The 22576-nt window shown below is 51.5% G+C and overlaps 1 protein-coding gene across 4 annotated transcripts; it reads left to right on the top strand.

Annotated features, from left to right (window-relative positions):
* Positions 1-2629: 2629 nt before the first annotated feature.
* On the top strand, positions 2630-21930 carry CCM2L (CCM2 like scaffold protein). Of its 4 annotated transcripts, none has more exons than XM_047771365.1 (10): positions 2630-2697; positions 5144-5311; positions 8649-8732; positions 8829-9009; positions 9853-10310; positions 13973-14108; positions 15816-15879; positions 18687-18816; positions 19780-19918; positions 20760-21930. In XM_047771365.1, exons 1-10 carry the CDS (start codon positions 2668-2670, stop codon positions 21071-21073), a joined length of 1704 nt encoding a protein of 567 aa, XP_047627321.1. In that variant the 5' UTR covers positions 2630-2667; the 3' UTR covers positions 21074-21930. The 4 variants fall into 4 exon arrangements, with proteins under 4 accessions (XP_047627321.1, XP_047627319.1, XP_047627318.1 ...); XM_047771363.1 differs by having other exon boundaries at positions 8826-9009; XM_047771362.1 differs by having other exon boundaries at positions 8649-9009.
* The last annotated feature ends 646 nt before the right edge of the window (positions 21931-22576 follow it).

The raw sequence follows: 22576 nt of genomic DNA, 5'->3' as shown, positions 1-22576 counted from the left end.
TTGTCCCATGGCAATCCGTTTTTCATTGGGGATAGATCTGGTTTTTCTAATCAGCACTCCAGGGCAGCCCGTGCCAATCAGCTGGAGGTGGCTCAAAGGAGGTGAATCCTATTTGCCACAACTGTTAATGTCTTTGAGAGCACAGACTTTGGTTTTCTCCTCTCTTTTTAAATTCACAAGCAAGTTTACGACTAAGCATTACCACTGTATGCTCCTGATCCAGTTTAATCCCTGCAGCAGCCTTCTGAAGCCAGCATCATCATTATCCTGCTTTTGATGCATGAGACTACTGGTTCAAGTTCATACACCTTTGAATCTAGGTCCGCCTTGCTCCACCCATTTCCACTGACATGTATTAATCGCTTGATCTGTTCATGGCCCTGGGGTGGGCGCTGCAGGGAAGACTGAGGTAGTGTGTGATTTCTAGCGGCATCCGGAGCACTTCTTGTCCTATTTGAGACCATGAGTTCAATGATGTTTGGAGTTAGCCCACGGGTAACTCCAAGATGTTCCTATTTTATAGATAGGGAAACTGAGGCTCAGAGACGGGAAAAGGCTTGCTAAAGCCAGTCATGGAGGTGCCAGAACAAAAGAGCACCTTGCATTCCCTGCTGCCCCTCTGAGGATGGGAATTCGGGACCTGTGCAGGGTTAACTGGGAGAGGGTGCTGGGGCGGTCGGGGTTGGGTAGCACATCCTGGCCTCTTCCTGTTGGCCCCACAGGCTGAGGGAGATGTCACTTCCTGCTGTTGGGAGGTGACCGGCAGGATGGAGGGGAGCAGGAAGGGGTGGCCGTGAACCAGCACTAACCAGCCTGGGCCATTTCCTCACCCCGGAAAGAGGGAAGGAGAGAGAGAGAGGGAAGACTGGTGTTTGGGAGACTCCTGTGGCCCTCACACCCAGAGGCAGTTGGTGCTCAGACCCCTGCTCCCACGGGCACTGATCTGGCACAGACAGGCGTTCAGAAAAAAAAACTTTCAAAACAATCCTATGCACTGGCCCCTGCACGTCACAGTTTCCAATGGCCTTCTCAGCCACGGCCTGAGGGCTTTCCTGCCATCCCTCTGACTGTAGGACAGAGTTGGGGGATTATTGTTGCCACCGGAAAGATGAGGAAGCTGAGGCCCAATGAGGTTGCAATGAGCAGTCTGCCCTGGATCGTACAGCAAATTAGCACCAGGACTTGGGTCTCCAGAACCCAGGGGCCGTGGCAAGGTGAGGAGCAGTCAGTCAGAACCTTTCCACCTGTCCTGGGTGGACCATGCAGAGGACATAAGCCCTAGAGGGAGAGACCCAGGCTTCAGATCAGATCCAGATCGGAGAGCTAACCCAGGTCCTCCACATGCTGCGAGCACAGCCAAAAAAAAAGTAAAAGAAGTCCCAAGTCCTTCTCTCGTTCACTGTAAGCCTTCCTTGGGTCAGACTCTGCAGCTGAACTTGTTTTTAAAATCTGTATAACAGGTATAATAATGGTACCCCAATATTGGGGAAAATAAGCAAGATGAAATACATGAAGTGCTCAGCTCAGAACCACAGAAGGAGCCCTGACTGTCTAATATTATTCGCCCAGGACGCAAAGACGCACAGGTAGGTAGTTAATATTTATTGAATACTTCACATGTGCCAGGAACTTTTCTAAGTACATTGAATTCTTACAAGGTCACTCTGGGATCAGACTGGTATTATGCCAATTTTCTTTTTCTTTTCTTCTTTTGTTTTGTTTAGTTTTGCTTTGTTTTAGGGCCACATTTGCAGCATATGGAAATTCCAGGCTAGGAGTCGAATTGGAGCTGCAGCTGCCAGCCTACACCACAGCCACAACACGGGATCTGAGCCACATCTGTGACTTATACCACAGCATCACAGCTTGCAGCAACGCTGGATCCTTAACCCACTGAGCGAGGCCAGGGATTAAGCCCACATCCTCGTGGATAACTAGTCAGGTTCTGAGACACAAGGGGAATGCCCTTATGCCCATTGTATAGATGGGGAAATGGAGGCATAAAAGGTGTCAGGCCCAATAGCATAACCCTAGTAAGTGGCAAAGCCAGGATTCCAACTCAGGCAGCTTGTCTCTGAAGTCCATGCATACCACATCCCTCACTAGCAATGATTAATTTGAAAAATCATGACTTGTTTGAATGTTTAAAAATCAATATTCCGTAGCTTAGGAAGCATTTTCCCACCCACTCTTTCTTACCACAGCAGCCCAGAGAGGAAGGCAATGTTCACCCCCCCTCATAAAGGGAGGGGGAAACTGAGGCTGTGAAAGGGGGAACTAACCTGCCTTGCCAAGGTCACACAGCAAGGTCAGTGGCAGCAGTAGTGGTGGAATTTGGGATTTTCTGACTCCAAATTCAGGGGACTCTTTCCAGCCTGGCTCAGCTCCCAAGCCCCCTGAATAGCGAGTCTGCTGGCCGGAGCCCTGGGGCTTCCTCCGCAGATCAGTTGCTCTGGCTGGGCTTCCACTGCTCGGCTGGAGGGTCCCAAGGCTGCGTCCCCCACCCCCACCCCACCTCCCCACCGCTCACTATCAGACGGGAGGGGCAGGAACTCCGAGGCTGGTGGAGTTTCCGACCAGGCAGGAAAAAGAACAAAGGAACTGTGTGGGGGGAGAAGGTGGAGGGGGTGGCCAGGAGGGTGGCCGGATTGCAGGGGACACTTCACCATGGAATATGAAGTCAAGAAAGGGAAAAAGGTAGGTGGGAGGTGGGAAGGGATACAGGGCAGAGAAATGTCCCCGGAGGTGGACGAGGGAGAAGCCTTGGGGGGTGGGGGTGGGGGGTCAGCGAGTGGTGTCAGGAAGACTTTTCTTCTTATTTGGAAAGTCTTCCTCCCCACCCTTGGACAGCCAGACATTTGGGCTCCCTGACCCGTCACCCTGCTCTCAGTGGCCTCTGCCATCCTGGGAAGGGACAGATGGACAGGCAGGGAAACCCAGCCAGCCAGATTAGTTTGGGACATACTCCCAACCTGCTTCCCTGGTGTTCCCGGGGATTCCCTCTTGCAGCTTCTCAGACCGAGGGGCAGACACCAAGCAAACCCATTCCCCTGCTCCCCGCCTCCCTCCCCAGACAGAGGACCTCAGCAGCGCAAGTCTGTGCTGAGGCTGCCCATCCAGGCTCGGGACACCTACCTGCCCCACCCCCCACCCCCACCCTGGGTTCCAACGAGGCTGCCCCTTCCCCATCTTTATTCAGGGACCAGCTCTCTTCCCCAAAGGCCTCAGCCTGGGGATCATCCCCCGACTCCCTAGATCTTTACCCCTTCCTGACTCTCAGAAATTTTCTAGTCTGGTTCTCCGGGCCTTTCACTTGTTTGTCTTTAGGGTCCAGGGAGACTCTGGGGAGCTCAACCCCTACCCCCACCGAGCCGTCCTCCCTGGGAACCTGGGTCGGGCTGTTTAAAAGGCTGTGCATGAATTGTGAGGGCTCCGAAGGGAGCCACGACATGGGTGCTTGTTCCCTCTTAGTTCATTCATTCTATAGATATTTATTTATTCAGTATCTATGATGTGCCTGGTGTTGGTGATGCACTGGTGAGCAAAGGCAGACAAGGTCCCTGCTCCCTCCCTGGAGCTCACAGTCTAATGGGGGAGACAACTATTTTTTTTAAAGCAATTAGTATAAAATTGCATAAAAGGCTCCATGCAGAGTGCTGGAGAATATTAAGGGCCCCAGCTCTAGACTGGTGAGTTTGAGCTGAGATCTGATGGGTGAGAGGAAAGGGGATAGGGAAGAGTGTTTCAGGCAGGGGAACAGCATGTGCAAGGCCCCATGATAGGAAGGAATGTAGCCAGTAGGATGAACAGAAAAACAGCCCTATGGCTGGAAGGCAAGAGTGAGGAGTGGTATGGGGTGAGATGAGCTGGAAAGGCCGGCAGGGCTGGACTATTCAGGGCCACTTCCTCCACTCCACACACACACATTCCCACACACGAGATAAAGTCCCAGCTCCTTAGCAGGCATTCAAGCCCCTGATGACTTATTCATCTCATCACTCAGTCATGGTGGATTACAACATACCTTCTCTAGGCTCCTGCTCATCAGGCCCTTGCAGCCCCCAGGGTTTTGCACACTTGCTATGCCCTCTGCTTTGAAGCCCGTTCCCACATCATTTTTCAGAGCTTCCACGTACTTTAGCCAGCTCCACAATACTGATTTTAAAACTTACTGGGCATGTTTAAAACACAGATCCCTGGGTCTCACCCCAGGTTCTGATCCAATAGGTCTGGGATGGAGCGTGAGAATGTGCCTTTCTCTTAAGTTCCCAGGCGATGCTGTGCTGCTGGTGGAGGCCCAGGAACCACACGCTGAGAACCATTGCTCTAGAGCAGCGATGACACTTCGCAGCAATTTAAATTCTGTTCGGCTGGGCTGGGGCCCTGGAATTTGCTCCTTTAACCTTGCTGCAGGCCACTTTTATGCAGGTGCCTGCTGGGTTACAATTAAATGTACTTATTAACCATCTAATATTTAGGAAGACACAGAAAAGAGCTTCACAAATACCTACGCACCTGCCACTCAGCCACATTGAATGTTAATATGTTTCTGTACTTACCCCAGCCTGTGCCAGTTCCTTAAACCCAAGCCTGGGCCTGGGCAGGACTTCTACCCTCACCTGGGTGTGTTTGTTTGTTTTAGGGCTGCCCCTGTGGCATATGGAAATTGCCAGGCTAGGGGTTGACTAGGAGCTGCAGCTGAGGCCTATGTCACAGCCACAGCAACACTGGATCTGAGCTGCATCTGTGACCTACGCCACAGCCTGCAACAACCCCAGATCCTTAAGCCACTGAGAGAGGTCAGGAGTTGAACCCACATCCACATGGAGACTATGTCAGGTTCTTAACCCCCTGTGCCACGACAGGAACTCCTCACCTGGGTGTTTAGAATGGAAGGATTAGAACCAGACTGCCCAGGGTGAACTATTGGTTCTACCGCTAGTAGCTGGTGACGTTATGAGCTACTTCCCTGTGTGAGGCTTAGTTTCTCCATCTATAAAATGGGAATCACAGACGTACCCCATCTGCAGGGGTCTCGCAGGAATTAAATCAGGTAACCTAAGTAAAAGGCTGCACAGATAAGTGCTGGATAAAGTCAGTTGCCATCATTACTGTTCTTCCCCCCAACCCTTGCCTCCCCTAGGGCTTTGTGTCCCCCATCCGGAGGCTGGTGTTCCCCAAGGCTGGGCGCCGGGCAGCCTGTCGGAGCAGCGTGAGCCGCCGGCCCTTGCACTCAATGCCCCTTTATCCCCCCGACTACCTCATCGACCCCCAGATTCTGCTGTGTGACTATCTGGAGAAAGAGGTCAAGGTAGGTGCAGATGAGGAGGAGAGATGGGAAGCATCTCTGGGGTGAGGGGTTGAGGGGGGCAGTTTTCCTAAACTCTCTTCTGGTCCCTGGCTGGGTCTGAACATTAAACTGGACAAAGACAGATTCATGAGAGAAAAGCACACACATTTTATTAAATTTTTACACATAACAAGAGCCTTCACAAGCGAAGGGAGACCCTGAGAGGTGACCAAAGCAGGAAGCTTCTGTACCTTTTTGGCAAAGAAATAATAAGTCTTTGAAGAACTGACGAGCTGGAGGAGTTTGGACTCAGGGTGGTAAATGGCGAAGGAGGAACCAGTTTCTACAGACTTCTCAGCCCTCAATTCGCTGTCTCTGGTGATAAGGACTCTTCCCTTCCTGCTGGTACCCTGAAAGGAGGATACCTTTCCCCTGGAAGATTTATCTCCCGCTTTCAGGGAAGAAGGGTGAGGTGGGGAAAGTCAGAGTGACCTTCCTGCTTCTGCTGTTTCCTCAAACCCCTTCAGCTTAAGATAGTTTAATGTGGGGACAGGGCTAAAAGGAGTTCCCGTCGTGGCGCAGTGGAAACGAATCTGACTAGTATCCATGAGGATGCAGGTTCGAGCCCTAGCCTTGCACAGTGGGTTAAGGATCCAGCGTTGCTGTGAGCCATGGTATAGGTCACAGACAAGGTTTGCTGTGGCTGTGGCACAGGCTGGCAGCTGCAGCTCTGATTCAACCCCTAGCTTGAGAACTTCCATGTGCCGAAGGTGCGGCCCTAAAAAGAAGAAGAAGAAAAAAAAAAGATATTTAATGTTCCAGGGTGTCATATTTTAGGGTGGCATTTCCTGGACCCCATCAGGAAAGACATTACCTCCCTCCCACACCAATCCCTGACCAGCCCTGTCTCACACAGTGGAGGCTCAAGGGTAAGAGGCCTGGGGTCCACCCAGCTTTGCCCTGGCATTATGCTGGGGACCCTCAGCAAGTGACCTCCACCTGCTCAGCCTCAGTGTTCTGATCCCAACATGGGGCTCAAAGCCTACCCCCAGGGGACAGCAGAGGGGAAGGTGCCCTGTGCTCTGAAAATCCAGACCATCCTATGAGATTTTACTGCAGTGGTGTTACTGCTACTCGGACCAGTGTCCAGCTTAAAGGAAGCCAGTTCTGTGAGCCAGAGGAACTTTGGCCAACTCGTGGGCTTTACTTCTATCTTATGAACACCATGAAGGAGTAGTTGGAGAAGCCTCATTAGCCAGGGAAGAGTGATATGTGGGTAGGAATGTCAGATTTAGCAAAAGCAGATGCTCAATTAAATTTGAATTTTGGGGGCAAGCGTAAATTAGGAGTTTGGGATTAACAGATACACATTACTATATACAAAAAAGATAAACACCAAGGACCTACTGTACAGCACAAGAAATGATAGTCAATATCTTTTTTTTTTTTTTAATGGCCGCACTTGCAGCATATGAAAGTTCTTGGGCCAGAGATTGAATCTGAGCTGCAGCTGTGATCTACACCCCAGCAATGCCAGATCCTTTAACCCACTGTGCCTGGCCAGGGATTGAGCCCATGCCTCTGCAGCAACTCGAGCTGCTGCAGTCAGATTCTTAATCCCCTGCACCACAGCAGAAACTCCTCAATATCTTTTTTTTTTTTTTGTCTTTTTGTCTTTTGTTGTTGTTGTTGTTGTTGCTATTTCTTGGGCCGCTCCCACGGCATATGGAGATTCCCAGGCTAGGGGTCGAATCGGAGCTGTAGCCACCGGCCTACGCCAGAGCCACAGCAACGCGGGATTCGAGCCGCATCTGCAACCTACACCACAGCTCACGGCAACGCCGGATCGTTAACCCACTGAGCAAGTGCAGGGATTGAACCCGCAACCTCATGGTTCCTAGTCGGATTCGTTAACCACTGCGCCACGACGGGAACTCCTCCTCAATATCTTATAATAACCTATAATGGAAAAGAATCTGAAAAAGAATACCTAATTGTGTGTGTGTGTGTGTGTATGTATACACACACACACACACACATATAACTGAATCACTTAGCTGTATACCTGAAACAAATACCACATTGTAAATCAACTATACCTCAATAAAATTTTTATATTTCAATTTCAGATAGGCAGTGAATGCTTTTTTAGTATTAATATGTCCCAAATATTACAGGGGACTAAAAATATTTTTTAAAAAACTAAAACTAAAAAAAATACTAGTTGTCTATGTGAAAACCAAATTTAACTGGCACCTTGTATTTTACCTAGCACCCTATATGAAGGGAAAAACTAACAAATAAATCCACTTTAAAAAACCGGGAACTGGGCGTTCCTGTCATATGTAGCTCAGTGGTAAACGAACCTGACTAGTAACCATGAGATTGCAGGTTCGATCCCTAGCCTCGATCAGTGGGTTAAGGATCTGGCATTGCCGTGAGCTGTGATGTAGGTCGCAGACTCGGCCTGGATCTGATGTGGCTGTGGCTGTGGCATAGGTTGGCAGCTGCACCTCTGACTAGACCCCTAGCCTGGGAACCTCCATATGCCTCGGGTGCAGCCCTAAAAAAATAAAAAAAAACTGGGGACTGAAATTTCATAGTGAATAAAAAGAGGAGAAATGCTTTGATTGGTAGAATTCACCTAGAAGAATATAACTAAAAATAATGAAAAAAGTTTGTTCTTATATTGAATAACATTAAGCTGTGATAATATTAAATTATAACTAGGAATAAGTGAAGAATTAATTTATTGGCACGGAGCATCATTTTTCTGAGAGAACTATATACTAATTTGATACAGCATTCTTCCTTTTCCAGTTAATTTTTGCAACAAGTCATAAAGAGGGCTAGAGACCCACACAGTCAGTTGACACTGGTGCCTGGGGTGGACACAGCCACTCAGGCCAAGTGAGAAATCACAGGTAGTCAGTTCTTGCAAGCTATTATAGTGACATTTGCTTCCACCATGGCTAAATAACTGTGTGCTCATAAAATAAGTTTATTTTAGCAAAAATTAGCTAGCAATGAGAGTGTGAGCCTTGGTATGTGGAGTCCAGTTCTGCCCTTTCTGGCTCTATAATATTGGGCAGGTTATTTAGCATTGCTATGTCTTAGTTTTCTCATCCTTAAAGCAAGAATGAATGGGTGCAGAAAACTCTCAGGACTACACTTGGCTCCTACAACCTCTCTAGTAACAGTTATTACCAGCTATTATTATTATTATTAACTCCGATGTTTCTACCTTAGTCTACCCGCACTGCCTCAAGTGAGGAAGTAAGGGGGTCCTCCAAGGCTTCAGGGTGACCTCTTTTCTGCCCTTCTCCCCTCATCCCCACCCCACCCCGTTTCCATCTAGTTCCTGGGCCACCTCACCTGGGTCACCTCCTCACTGAACCCCTCCAGCCGGGACGAGCTCCTGCAGCTGCTGGACACGGCCAGGGTGAGGCTCCGGGGAGAGGGGAGGGTAGGGTCTGGCCCCTCTCTCCCTCACTCCAGGTCCCTGGGACTCAGGAGATTCCGACCTACCCCGCAGCAGCTGAAGGAGCTGCCGCTGAAGACCACGGCGGAGCAGGACAGCATCCTGAGCCTGTCGGCCCGCTGCCTACTGCTCACCTGGCGAGACAACGAGGAGCTCATCCTGCGTATCCCCACGCACGAGATCGCCGCCGCCTCCTACTTGCAGGACGACGCGCTGCACCTGCTGGTGCTTAAAACCGGTACAGTGGGCGGGGCCTGGGGCGGGGCTGGGAAGTGAAGAGAAAGGGCCCAACAGCTCGTCTTGGGAATGGGCGTGACCTGGGGCGGGGGCGGGGCCTGAGGCTGGGTGATGGATTGATGGAAACGGCCTGACTGCACTGCTCTGAGTCTAGGGGTTAGAACATGGCCGTATGCAAGAAGACAGAGCCAAAGATTGAGACTGGGGGATGGTGAGCCTGACCCACCATCTTGGGAAAGGTGAAGAAGCCAGAATCCTGAGGGCTGAAGTTAAAGGGAGTGATGAAGGGTAGCGTCGCCGCAAGGTTCTGAGGCTAGAAGAGAACCTGGAACGAGAGGCAGAGTCTGATCTAGGGGAGGGGCCATATACTGGGAGGAAGAGCTCGCGACGAGGGTAGCTGGTGAGAGAAGTTAGATCCTGCCAAACTAGGGGCGGGGCCTAAAGCTGGAGGCGGGGTTGAGGAGAAGCTGGAATCCTAGCAAGGGTTCCTGAAACCTGGGACGTGGTCCGAATTAAGGGTAAAGAGGGTGGGGACAGCCTGACCACTGCTTTCAGACCAAGCCGCAGGGTTTAAAGAGTGTAGCGTCTGGATAGGGTGGGGCCGGTGACAACAGTCAAACCCAGGGGTGGAGCTTGAGGCTGAGAAGCGGGACCCAAAAGTAAGGCCACTGAGTGGAGCAGGGTACCGCCTCCCGACTTTGAAGCCAAGGGTGGGGCCTGAGGCCAGGGGCGGGGCCAGGCGCGGCGGGACCCTGGAGTAGCGAAGTCGGGAGCTCCCGTTGGCCTCGGGAAAGGGTTCTTAGCCTGGATCTCCTGGGGCTCAAGGCCACCCGGCCTCTCCTAGGTCTGGGCGTGGACCCGGTGCCAGCCGGCGTAGACGCCAGCCCCGGCGGCGCGGGGCGCGACCCGGGCCCGCCGGGCGCGGCGCCTGAGAAGCGGCGGGTGGGCACCACAGAGCGGCGCCACACCATCTGCAGTCTGGACTGGCGGATGGCGTGGGGCGGGGGAGCGGGTGCCGAAGCTCGGGTCGGAGGCGGCGGCGGTGGCAGCCTGGAGCGCCAGCGCGCCGGGGCGCGGGCGTCGGGCAGCTGGGAGAGGCGGCAGACGTTCAGCGGCAGCTGGGAGCGGCGACACGGCGGCGGCGGCGGAGGCGCGGGCAAGCCGGGCGGCAGCTGGGAGCGGAGGCAGGCGGGCGGCGGCGGCAGTTGGGAACGGCGCCACCCGGGCACCAACCCGCTTGACCCGCAGGACCCCAGCCCTGATGCCTACTGCAACCTCGTCATCCTGGCTGTGGCCAACAGGGTGAGCCCGAGGGCACTCCAGCGCCCCTGCGAGCTGCCTCCCGGCGTGTCTTCACCCCGGCCCCCGCACCATTCTCGAGGTTCCCCCGCCCCTTCCTTTCTCCCTCCCTCGGCCCTACCCAGGACCTCAGGGATTACCTGTGTGCCCAGGACGCCAAAAGTTTTCTACACTCCGGCCCCAGACACCTGTCCCAACGGGATGAAAGCTTGAAATGGCCCAAACAGACTTGATCTAATCCCCCCTCCAGCCCTGCTCCTTCTCCAGAGTCAGTGTTGACACTATCACAGTAACAGTCGTGAGGACAGTAATCACCAGCATGAATTGAGTGCCAACTGGTACCGTAGAGGAAACCAGCATTAACTCCTTTCATTCTCCCAGTAACCCCTAGAGGCAAATATTACAACCATCCCCATTCTAGAAAGAAGGAAACAGACCCGGAGGCTAGCTTGTGCAAGGTCACACAGGAAGCAGGTGGCGATTTCAACATGGGGACCCAGAAGTTCAGAGCCTGTAGGCTTGGTAACCATGTAGTCAGCCAAGGCAGAAGCCTCCCTGCCACTCTTGCCCTTCCCCCAACCCCATCCTGCACACTCACCCCCGATTTTATTCATTTGACAATGTTCACTGAGTGCCAGCTTGTGCTAGGCACCGGGCTAGGTGCTAGGGATACAGAGATGAACAAGCCATGTTTAGTGTCCTCCTTTAGGGAGCTCACAGTCTAGCAGACACCTTCAAGCCCTGAGGCTTGTAAGCTTTTCCTGTAACCCAGGGCCCTGAACTTCCTCTATATAAACCCCATGTGGTGAACAGAACAGGCAGTGTCTGTCTGAAAAGAAAGAGGTGGAGTAACCAGTAAACTTGGACTCTAGAGCTGACTTGAAACATTTTCTCACTTGGCATCCAGCTCTCTACATTTTCTCAGTTTTCCTACCGGCTACTCCTTTTCAGGAGCCGATGCCTCCTCTTTTCACCAGTCTCTTAGGGTCGAAGTCCCAGGCTTAGTCTTTGATCTTCTTTCTCCTTTATCTACACGCATTTCTAGGCGACCTCCTCTAGGATCATGGCTTTTAAAACACCCGAGAGGGGCTCCCATCATGGTTCAGCAGTAACGAAACCAACTAGTATCCATGAGAACACGGGTTCGATCCCTGACCTCGCTCAGTAGGTTAAAGATCTGGTGTTGCCATGAGCTGTGGTATAGGGCACAGACGAGGCTCAGATCCTGCATTGCTGTGGCTGTAGCATAGGCTGGCAGGTGCAATTCTGATTCAACTCCTAGCCTAGGAACTTCCATATGCCTCGGGTGCAGCCCTAAAAAAAAACAAAAAACAAACAAACAAACAAACAAACACTGGAGAACTCCCCAAATGTTATCTCCCACCAAATCTTCCAGATATATATTTCCCTCAGATTCTCCATTCAAAGGTCTGATGACTGTCTCACACCTCACATGTCCAGAGCTGAGCGCCAGAGCTGCTCCTCCCTTGGTCTCTTGGTCTTGATTGATGGCAGCTCTATCCTTGTGCCGCTCAGACCAAAACCTCGCAGGAATCCTGGGCTCCTCTCTCTCACACAACCCACATCCACTCTGTTAACGAATCCTGTTGACCCTATTTCTAAAATATAACCAAAGGGCATTTCCTTCTCCCCACCCTCCACTGTCCCTGCCCAGGTCCACACTCCATCTTCTCTCATCTGATCATCCAGTCACCCCTCTAATGATCTGGCCGCTGCTCATAGTCTGTTCCCCCCCCCATAGTCAGAGCAGTTCTGTTAACACACAAGTCATATTGTGTCACTGCTCAAAACCTTTCAGTGGCTCCCCACTTCGCTTGGAGTAAAAGCTAGTGTCCTTACAACTGCTTATAACTGTGGCCCCAACCACCATCCTCATTTCCTCTCTGGCCTCATCTCAAGACACTTGTACAGAAATTCCCACCATGGCTCAGCCGTAACGAACCAGACTAGAATCCAAGAGGACACTGGTTTGGTCCCTGGCCTTGCTCAGTGGGTTAAGGATCCAGCATTGCTGTGAGCTCTGGTGTAGGTAGCAAATGTGGCTCAGATCCTGCGTTGATGTGGCTGTGGTGTAGGCCAGTAGCTGTAGCTCTCATTTGATCCCTAGCCTGGAAACTTCCATATGCTTCAGGTCCGGTCCTAAAAATACAAAAAAAGAAAAGACACCAGTGTATTCTGGATGGTTCACTGTGCTATCCCTGACACCCAAAACAGTGCCTGGCACATGATCGGTGCTCAGTAAATACTGCATGGATGGATTGGTGCATATATTATTATATTATTATGTATTATTATACCCTGCGATGGGGACAAGCAGCTTGCAATGATAATGAGGGGGGAGATCCATTTTCCAGAGGGAAAGTGAGTCAGCAGGGCAAAGAGCCAAGAAGGCAAATTCCAGGCAGAGGGAACAATGTGTCCTGTTTATGCCACTGGGCTGTGAGGGCTTTGGGCCTCCTCTGATTCACCTCTGAGACCCTAGAGCCTGGCCCAGTACCTCCTGCCACACAACAAGACTAAATAAGAATATGCAGAATGGGTAAATAAACGAAGAAAAAATGGAGGGTACAGGAGTTAGTCAAGAAACCTGGATGCCAATGTTCATCAAAGCCGAGCCTGCTATGTGAGCCGAGGCAAGCCACTTAACCACCCTAAGCCTCTGTGTCTGTAACTATCAAATAAGGACCCTCTCTTCCCTGTCCATGTGATAGGAATACTGTAAAGATCGATCCTGGTTTAATGATTATTTCACTCCCCCATCCCAAAATGCCTATCCTGAGTTCCATTTTCATTTACACCCTGTGCCGGCTCTTTTCAAAGCGTAAAATAGGAAATAGCTTCATGAAACTGTTGTCTTTCTGTGTCTTTTGCTTAAAGACTTAAGGGGGAAAATTCCTCTTCAAGTTTGAGATCTCAAGAAGTTTCACCCAAGAACTTAAATGCCTTTCTTCTCTCAGGGACTGAAGTTTATGTATTCATCCTGCTTCCATTTTTGCCCTGGGTGCCAGGAAGCTCATATCTAAATATGGCATCCAGTAGTAGTAACTATGTCGAGCCTAACATTTTCATATATTTACTTCTTCCTCTACTTACTAGTTATTAGGACCTGAGTTCCAGGCCTGGCTAATCACCTCACCTCTCTGAGCTTTAGCTGCCTACATGTAAATTAAACTATATTAGGGCTTTATTTATTTATTTGTTTGTTTGGCTGCACCTGCAGCATATCGAAGTTTCCGGGCCAGGGATCAAACCCATGTCCCAGTGGTGACCTGAGCCAGAGCAATGACAATACCAGATCTTAACCCACCAAAGCACCAGGGAACTCCTATTAGGTCTTATTTGAGATAAAGCTTTAGAAGGGTACATAATTCCCCCAGAAATTTGTGAGGCATTGTGCATTTTTCAGGACAGAAAATTTACAATTGTCCCTGGATTCTATAAAGGCCAGCGAGGGGCTATTTGTATGAAAGCCACCCAGAGACTGGCCATATAATTTTAATGGGAAATGTCCCCAAAGTCAATTTAAAGGGTCCATAGGCATGTGTGTCCCCCCCCTCCGTGAGCCTTCCCCCACTATGTTTTAGGAAGCAGGGGCATCCTGGTCCCTGACGAGGGCCTGAGCTCTGTCCTCCTTTCTGGGCCAGGATGCTGCTGAGGAGTCCTGCGCCCTCATCTGTCAGGTCTTCCAGATCATCTATGGGGACCAGAGCATCGAGTGTGTGGACCGGGCTGGCTACCACTACACATCCACGCCCGAACGGCCATGGCTCTGCAGCCGCAGTGAGTACTCGAATTCCTGGCTGCCCCTCCTGTGAAACGTCCTGAAAGGCCTGGGGACAGGGGATGTCCCAGGACTAGGGCCCATGACCTCTACATCAGTTACAGGATACCCCCAATATGTAGGTAAAATGCCAGATTTCATCATGAACTCAGATCCAGCTTCTTCATAGCTGTTCCAGTTCCCAGATTCAGACTGAGCCCCTCAGCCCCAGATTCAGAGCTGACCTTCTTTCTCTCTCTTTTGTTTTTGGTGTCCTTGCCTTGCTGAAACCTAAGCACATGCACTGTCTGTGTATTGAGCCCCACGAGGACTCTAAGTCAAAACCAGGATTTCTAGACTGGTCCTTGAATGCAATCAAGGGCTGGAATGAGAAGGAGACCAATCGAGGTCTTTACCGAGCATCAACTATGAGCCAAGCAAAGCAAAATACCCATGTGCCAAATATGATTTGAGCCTCACGGTGACCTCGTCTGCCCTGTTGGCCACTGTATCCCCGTGCCTGGAACAGGACTGGGGACAGATGCTCGAGACATATCTCCTAAGTAGATGAAAGAACTCTCTGAGGCCTCATGAATCCAGTTTTACAGATGAGGCCATTACGGCTCAGAGCAGTCGATAAATGTGTCAAGGTCACACGGCCGGTAAATGGCAAAGTCAGGATTCAAACCCAGCTGTGTCTGATTCTAAAGCGTCTATCTGCAGCGACCTCATCTGGGGAATGCTGCCTTCAAGGCCCTTAAGTGAACTTCCTCAGCCACAGCCTGCTCAGCACAGGCCCTGTTTGCAAAGCTCCAGCGACAGGGAGCTGACTCTTTCCTCCCAGAGGTGCGCCCATCTGTGGGAACTGTGGTTCCTGAGAATGTGGGAAAGTTCATTGACTCTCACAGGAGTGATGACCAAACACATGAGCTAATTCAACACACAGTTCAACAACTTCATTCATTCAACCAATATTTTTTGAACACCCATATGCCAGATCCTGCTCCTGCCAGGATGTTTGGGTGAGTAAAACCAGACGTGCCCCAGCCCCACCCCCAGGCGCACGTCGCCGAGGGAGGCTGGCAGTCATTAAACAGGTACACAGATAAAATGGAACCAGGCGCTTCGCTATGAGAATGTATAATGAGGAACCAGCCTGGTTTGGAAAGTCAGGGGAGTGTTCTGAGGAAGTGACATTAAGTGAGCAAGAGAATCCGAAGTGAGGCCAGTGCGGGGAGGGGGGTGTTCATTGAGACGACAGGGCCAGGTACAGAGCAAGTTCTCGGTAAGGAGGGTGCCCTTCTTCTTGTGATTATGAGCTCCCTCCCCTCCAAGGTCCTTTTTCCCTCTCTCTCAAACACACACCGTTTCCAAAACACTCCCTCAGCGGTTCAGCGGTTCCCTCGCTTGCTATACGCAAGGCCCCCGTGAGGTAGGCAGGAAGGGGGTACTGTCCCAACCTCGGGGAAGTTGGGGGCCAGGAGAGGAGAGGTGAGTTGCCCAAGGTGGGCTGTGTTGGTGGTGAGAACAGGAATCACGGTCAGACTCATTCAGTGGCCGCCCATGGTACCCAGAGTGAAAGCTCAGTGGTACGATGGCTTTCAAGGCCATCTATGCTCCGGCCACCATCCTTACTCTGGGGCGGGACTGAGCTTGGGGCCACAGGGAGCCGGGGATGTTGGTCGCTGCTTGGCCACCTCTGACAGCCCTCTGTCTGCTGACCCCAGGTGAGAGCTGCCGCACGGACGGGACTTACGCCTATGACGCCGACTTCAGCTGCTGCAGCTCCTTGTGGGTACTGCCCTCCCCAGGGTCCCCACTCTGGTCCTCCCTGTCCTTTCACAAACAAGGTAGCTCTTCTAGGCATTCTTGAGGCAAGAGATGGTGGGAGAGGAGTTCTCACTGTGGCACAGTAGGTTAAGGATCTGGCATTGTTTCTGTGGCTGTGCAGGTTCAATCCCCGGCCTGGGAACATCCATATGCCTTGGGAGCAGAAAAAAAAAAAAGAAGCAAGGGTGCAAGAAAGTTACCCCACCCTGATTTGTGCCAAAAAAAAAAAAGGAGGGTGCAAGAAAGTGACCCCACTTTGATTTGTGCTGAGACACTGGGCCCTGAGGTGAACCTGAGCTTTCCAGGCTCTGGTGCGCTTAAAAGATCCAAATCCCTAAGAGCCAGGGACCAGTCAGAACCCAGAACTACGTCCATGGGGGCGTGTTGTTCTCTCCCAGTCATCCAGGCACTGTGGCCTGCAGAGGCCAAAATCCCAACGAATGCCGAAACGTAATTCTGGTTTACTTTAGTTTGGGCTCCATGTAATAGAAAACCCTAAAAAAGAGTAGCTTAAATAAGATAAAGCTTTTTTTTCCCTCTTGTCTCTTACATAAAATAGACCAGGAGTTCATGGTCTAACGTCCTCAGGAGCCCAGGCTTATCTTTGCTTCCCTCCTTAATCCTTGCTTCCGTCTTCAAGGTGACCTCATGGACCAAGATGGTGTTTATAGCGCCAGCCATCACAGTAGCATGCCAGGGGCCTCTTTAAAGAGCTTTGCTAGAATTCCCACCAGATGACTAACAGGTCGTCTCATTGGCCAGAACTTGGCCACAATTAGCTGTAAACCAGGCTGGAAAATGTAGGGTTCTTTTTAAAAAATGTTATCATTTGGGAACACTGTCCAGGGTTCTGTTTAGGGTAACCACCATCCCAGTTCGCCCAGGATTGAGGAGTTTCCTGGGAATGGGATTTTCAGTACTAAAACCAAGAAAGTCCCAGGCAAACCAGGACAAGTTGGTCCCCCTATTTCTGTTACTAAGGCCTTTGGCTTAACAAGGAGCATTCTCAGCTGGTGACATATACCCTACATTTTTTTTCTTTTTCCTTTTTGGTGGAAATATATTTGCCGTGTGCCCTTACGCCAGTTCTTAAACAACCTGTTATCCTCTAGAGAGGGGACAGTCGTGGTCATGACTCACATTTGAGTTTGCCTTGTGCCGAGTGCTCTTCTATAACGCACTTCCTTTTGTGAAAATTAACATAACAACATTACAGTGGCTACTTTATTTATTTATTGCTTAGTCCATGACTCTGAGTTAACTCCTCCAATTCTCATGACACCAATTTTTATCATCCCATTTTACAGATAGAGAAATTGAAGAATAGACAAGTTAAGTTGTTTGACCCAAGGTCAAGCAGCTAGTAAGTTGTCGGTGTGGGATTCGAACCAAAGCAGGTCTGGGATTTGACTCAAAGCAGGCTGGCTCCCTTAACCACACCCATAACCACTAAGCTGCACTGCTTCTCTGGAGGTAATAATGGGAGATGGTTCTGGAACAAGGTAGAGATTAGGAGGCAGTAGCCCAAGGTTGACTTTTTTTTTTTTTTTTCCTGTCTTTTTAGGGCCGCATCCGAGGCATATGGAAGTTCCCGGGCTAGGGTTCAAATCAGAGCTGCAGCTGCCGGCCTACACCACAACCACAGCAACTCCAGATCCAAGCCATGTCTATGACCTACAGGGCAGCTCACAGAAATGCCAGATTGTTAACCCACTGATCAAGGCCAGGGATTGAAGCCTCATCCTCATGGATACTAGTCAGGTTTGTTACCGCTGAGCCACAACAGGAACTCCTCAAGGTCGACTTTTATTTAAGCAATATTTATCAAGTACTTATCATGTGCCAGGCATTGCACTGTGTGTGATGGATACAGTAGGTAGCAAGACAAGGACAAGACCTGAGCTTGCCACATAGTAGGTACTCAGTAGAGAGAACCAAGGCCTCGCTCTTGCATGGCTTACAGTGTAGCACAGGAGACAGTGAAATCATTGCTTCGTAGTAATAAGCATCAGCGCTAATCAGCACTAAAGAGAAGTCAGAGTGCCAAGAGAGAGGCAGTGGGAACCCCACCTCATCTGGTAGGGCCTCATCACATGGTCTAACTCATCATGAGGGCTTCTCTGAGGGGAGGACTCCTGAACTGAGACCTGACAGATCAAAGGGCAAAGCAGTGGCCCCAGGTAGCGGGAACAGCACATGCAAGGATGCTGAAGCAGGATACAGCTTGGTGCGTTTGAGGAGCAGCCAGAAGGCCACTGTGGCTGCAGTCGAAGGTGTGAGGAACAGCGTGGTTAGAGAAGACATTTGGTGCGGACATCCGAAAAGCCTTCATGTCATGGGTAGACTTAGAGACCTTGCCACCACATTCGACAGAGGGTCTAACCCAGTCTGAAGGGATCAGGGAGGACCTTCCTGAGATGGTGACATTTAAGATCCAATAATAAGAAACAGTTAGCTGAGCAAAAGGCAGGAAAAGAGAGGTCTTCCAGGCAGAGGGAACAGCCTGTGCAAAGGCCCAGAGGTGAGGAGGTCCTTGGAGCATTAGAGGAAAAGAGAGAAGGCAGGGTGGCCTGAGCAGGAACAGCAAGGGTGAGTCAAGGCTGGAGAGGTGGTCCGGGGCCAGATCATATGGGCCTCAAAGGCCAAAATGGGATCTAAGATGAGGGCCCAGGCCCAGAGCCTTGGTGGGGTGTCCTCCCAGCTTCAGCCTACCACACGGAGAGGAGCTGGAGGGAGGTGAATAAGGGCCCCATCCCCCTTTCCTGCAGCAACGGCTCCCAGGACACATTTGAAGCGTGTTACAGCGGCACGTCCACGCCCTCTTTCCATGGCTCCCACTGCAGCGGCAGTGACCACAGTGGCCTGGGGCTTGAGCAGTTGCAGGATTACATGATCACGGTAAGCTGGGGCGGGAGGTGCAAACAGCATAGGGAAAGGCCTGGAGCAAACCTGGGGTATTTCAGGAATTATGAATAGTCCTGGACATAACTGAAGCATAAGACTTCAGAGGTCGGAGTTTCTGCTCTGGCGCAATGGGATTGTCAGTGTCTCTGCAGCAGCAGTGACACAGGTTCAAACCCTAGCTAGCACCACAAAGTGGCCAAAGAAGAAAAAAACAACCAAACAAACCTCAGAGGTCAGGGAAGACATGAGGTTAGGAGAGTGACCTGAGTCAGCTTGTGAAAGGCCCTAACTCATGTCAGCTAGCATTAAGTGAATGCTGGCTTTATAGCAGGCACTGTGTTCTGTGCATCTTTTATGCTCATTCCTTTTAATCCTTTCAATAACCCAAGAGGGAAGTGCCTTCATTATCCTCACTTTGCAGATGAGGAGAGCAAGTGTTAAGAAGGTTGTCACCTACCCAGCATCAAAGAGCTGATCAGTGAAGGGGCCAAGAATTTGAAATCTGGCAGCTTGAGTGCACATCCCGCACTTAGATGCATCCCAAGGAGTCTGGATGGCCCTGAATAGGCCGGGGTGTGAGAGGAGGACTGGGCCGGATATACCCTTAGAGAGGGCTCTGGGTTATTTATTTGTTTGTTAGTTTGTTAGGGCCACACCCTCAGCCTATGGAAGCTCCCAGGCTAGAGATGGAATCAGAGGTGCAGCTGCAGGGCTATGCCACAGCCACAGCAACGCCAGATCCAAGTCACATCTGCAACTTACACCATAGCTCATGGCAACACCAGATCCTTAACCCACTGAGCAGGGCCAGGGATAGAACTGCATCCTCATGGATACCAGTCGGGTTTGTTTCTGCCGAGCCACAACGGGAACTCGTGGCTCTGGGTCTTTTAGACAGGGGTTGGAGGGCTTGGGGTGTGTTGCTCTTGGGACTAATCTCAAGCAGTGTCCCCACAGCTGCGGAGTAAGCTGGGGCCCCTTGAGATACAGCAGTTTGCACTGCTGCTGCGGGAATACCGGCTGGGGCTGCCCATCCAGGACTACTGCGCAGGCCTGCTGAAGCTCTACGGGGACCGGCGCAAGTTCCTCCTGCTTGGTGAGCCCCCCATCCAGGCTGGGAGGGTTCGCTCCTTATCCTGCAGCCAACATCATGAGATCAATGAGGCATAGGAGGAAACCAAGGTGCAGGGAGGGGAGGTGACTGCAGTCACCGAGCTGGGAAAGAGAGCACAGGTATAGCCGTCTCACCTTCACAGCAAAGCGGTGATCCTTCCCGTTTTACTCCACGAGAATTCTGAGGCTCCGTGAGGGGACAGAACTTGTCCACGGTCACTGAGCTAGTGAGGAGGGCTGATGATAACAGCAACAGGACTGGTGATATTAATAAGTTAACATATATTTGGCAGTTACCCTGTGCCAAGGATCATCTCATTGAATGCCCTCGGTTCTGGGAAGCTGTAACTATTATTTGCCTTCATTTTGCAGGTGAAAAAACAAGCTTAGAGAAGCAAAGTACATAAGTCACAAAGCTAGTAAGTAGCGACAGAAGTCAAACAGAAGTCAAAAGGGGCTCTCAGTGTGTGCTAAGTACCTTATTTAATCCTCACAGCCCTACCAGGAGAACAGAAAAAGTTGTCTCAGTGCTACAGGTGTGACAAGTAAGGCTCAGTGTAATTACTCAAGGAGGGTTACACAACTAATACATGGGAACGTAACCACTGAGGCAATAATAATAACAATAATAAGCTAACATACAGTGAGCATTTGCTGTGTGCAGAGCATTATGCCATTATTCTCTGGCTCAGAGAATCGTGCAAGACCACCCAGCCCACAAGTGGCAGGTAGAGATCTGAACTCCACTCTCCAGGGAAGGTGGTTCCTCCCTGAGAAAGGAAGGGTTGACCCCCCGAGGACTCACCCTGCTCCCCGGCCCACAGGGATGCGGCCCTTCATCCCGGACCAGGACATTGGCTACTTCGAGGGCTTCCTGGAGGGTGTGGGCATCCGCGAGGGTGGCATCCTCACCGACAGCTTCGGCCGCATCAAGCGCAGCATGAGCTCCACGTCGGCGTCCGCTGTGCGCAGCTACGACGGCGCGGCCCAGCGGCCCGAGGCGCAGGCCTTCCACCGGCTGCTGGCCGACATCACGCACGACATCGAGGCGCTGGCCCCGGACGACGACGACAGCACGGACGAGGAGTCTCGGGGGTCCCCGGGCGGGGGCGATGCAGCCGAGGACAACTACCTGTAGCCTGTGCCGCCGCCCCTGAAAAGGGCGGGGAAAGGGTGGTCCCGCAACCCTGCCTCTGAGACTCGCTCACTCTAGCCTGTGGGACTCCATCCCCAGGGTCCCCTGCTCAAACCCCAAGGCTCCACCCTCCGGTGGTCTCTGTCCCTACCCTTGGGGCTCCGGGCCCTGCAGTACCGAGAATGTCCTGCAGAGGGCGGGACCCTAACAGGGACCGAGCAGCCCCTCTGCCAACGGGTGGGCTGCGAACTGCTTCGTCTCACTAGCCCAGAGGGCTCGGGCACTCCCTCCTCTTCCAGACTCCGTGGCTTTCTGGAGGCCGAGGGATAGATGAAGAGTTGGCGCCACCTGCTGGCCAATTGAGAAAAGAATTCCCAGCGCCTGATGGCCTCTACTCCTCCTATTACACAGTTTAAGAAACGGCTTCAAGAGGAGAAGGAACTTGAAGGAGTCTCCTGATTCGCCTCAGATGTTACCTCAAACTGACTCTACTAGGTAGTGTAGAGGGTATTTTTAAAGCTCTGGATCCCTTCCCAGATGGCAGGGATTAGATGGTCAAGGTAGAAAAGTAGTTTCTTTCTACTGAGAGTGGATCCCCGGGAGGATGATCTGTGTCCCCGTCCTGGTCCCAAGGCTCTGAACAAGCTGCTTGTTCAGATCTTGCATTTGGAGCTGGACAGACCTAGGCCTCCTCTCTGGTAGGGGTCCTGGCCTCCTTGTGCCTCCCATTTCCTCTGCTGACCCTTGCGTCGGTCCCACCCACCTCATAGGGGCTGGTCATAGGAATTCCTGAAGGGCGAGACCTGCTGGGTCCAGCACATGATAGATGCTCAATAAATGCTGTTCCTTTCCCCACTGAACACTTTCGGACTCAGTTTATTTGTCTTTACCCTGCGTGCACTGGAACAGGTGTTGAGGTGGGGGTGAGATGTAAGACCCTCAGGGAGCTCCCAGTTTGAGAGGAGGACCTAGGACTTGCCCCTCACAGCTCTCTTATAGCCCGGCTCCCAGCTCAAGGACCACAGAGCAGTACTCAAGATTGCACAGACAGCCATCACATCCGGGATAGTCAAAGAAACCCGAAGACGGGGTTGGAGTGGGAGAGAATTCAGGGTAAGCACAGCCTCAGTGGCTAAAAGAAAGAAGCCCTGAGGACTTCCCATCATGGCTTAGCAGCAACGTACCCGACTAGTACCCATGAGGACTCGGGTTCGATCCCTGGCCTTGCTGAGTGGGTGAAGGAGCCGACATTGCTGTGAGCTGTGGTGTGGGTCGAAGACGCAGCTTGGATCCCACGTGGCTGTGGCTGTGGCTGTGGCTGTGGCCAGCAGCTGCAGCACCGATTCAGCCCCTGGCCTAGGAACTTCCATATGCTGAGGGTGCGGCCCTTAAAAGACAAAAAAGAAGAAGAAGAAGGAGAAGAAGAGGAAGAAGACAAAGAGGAAGAAGGAGAAGCAGCAGCAGCCCTGAGAAGAAGCAAGAGAACTGCATAGAAGGGCTAAAATT

Source organism: Phacochoerus africanus, chromosome 3 (assembly GCF_016906955.1).
Source record: "Phacochoerus africanus isolate WHEZ1 chromosome 3, ROS_Pafr_v1, whole genome shotgun sequence".
NCBI classification, from domain to species: domain Eukaryota; kingdom Metazoa; phylum Chordata; class Mammalia; order Artiodactyla; family Suidae; genus Phacochoerus; species Phacochoerus africanus.
Note: the sequence above shows the minus strand (reverse complement) of the source record. Positions and strands in the feature narration are given on the sequence as shown.

Excerpts from the sequence above, each read along its gene's own strand:
- CCM2L (XM_047771362.1), top strand. The coding sequence starts at position 2,668 with ATGGAATATGAAGTCAAGAAAGGGAAAAAG. Across the intron at positions 2,698-5,143 it reads AAGTCAAGAAAGGGAAAAAG|GGCTTTGTGTCCCCCATCCG; the intron begins GTAGGTGGGAGG and ends TGCCTCCCCTAG. Across the intron at positions 5,312-8,648 it reads ATCTGGAGAAAGAGGTCAAG|TTCCTGGGCCACCTCACCTG; the intron begins GTAGGTGCAGAT and ends GTTTCCATCTAG.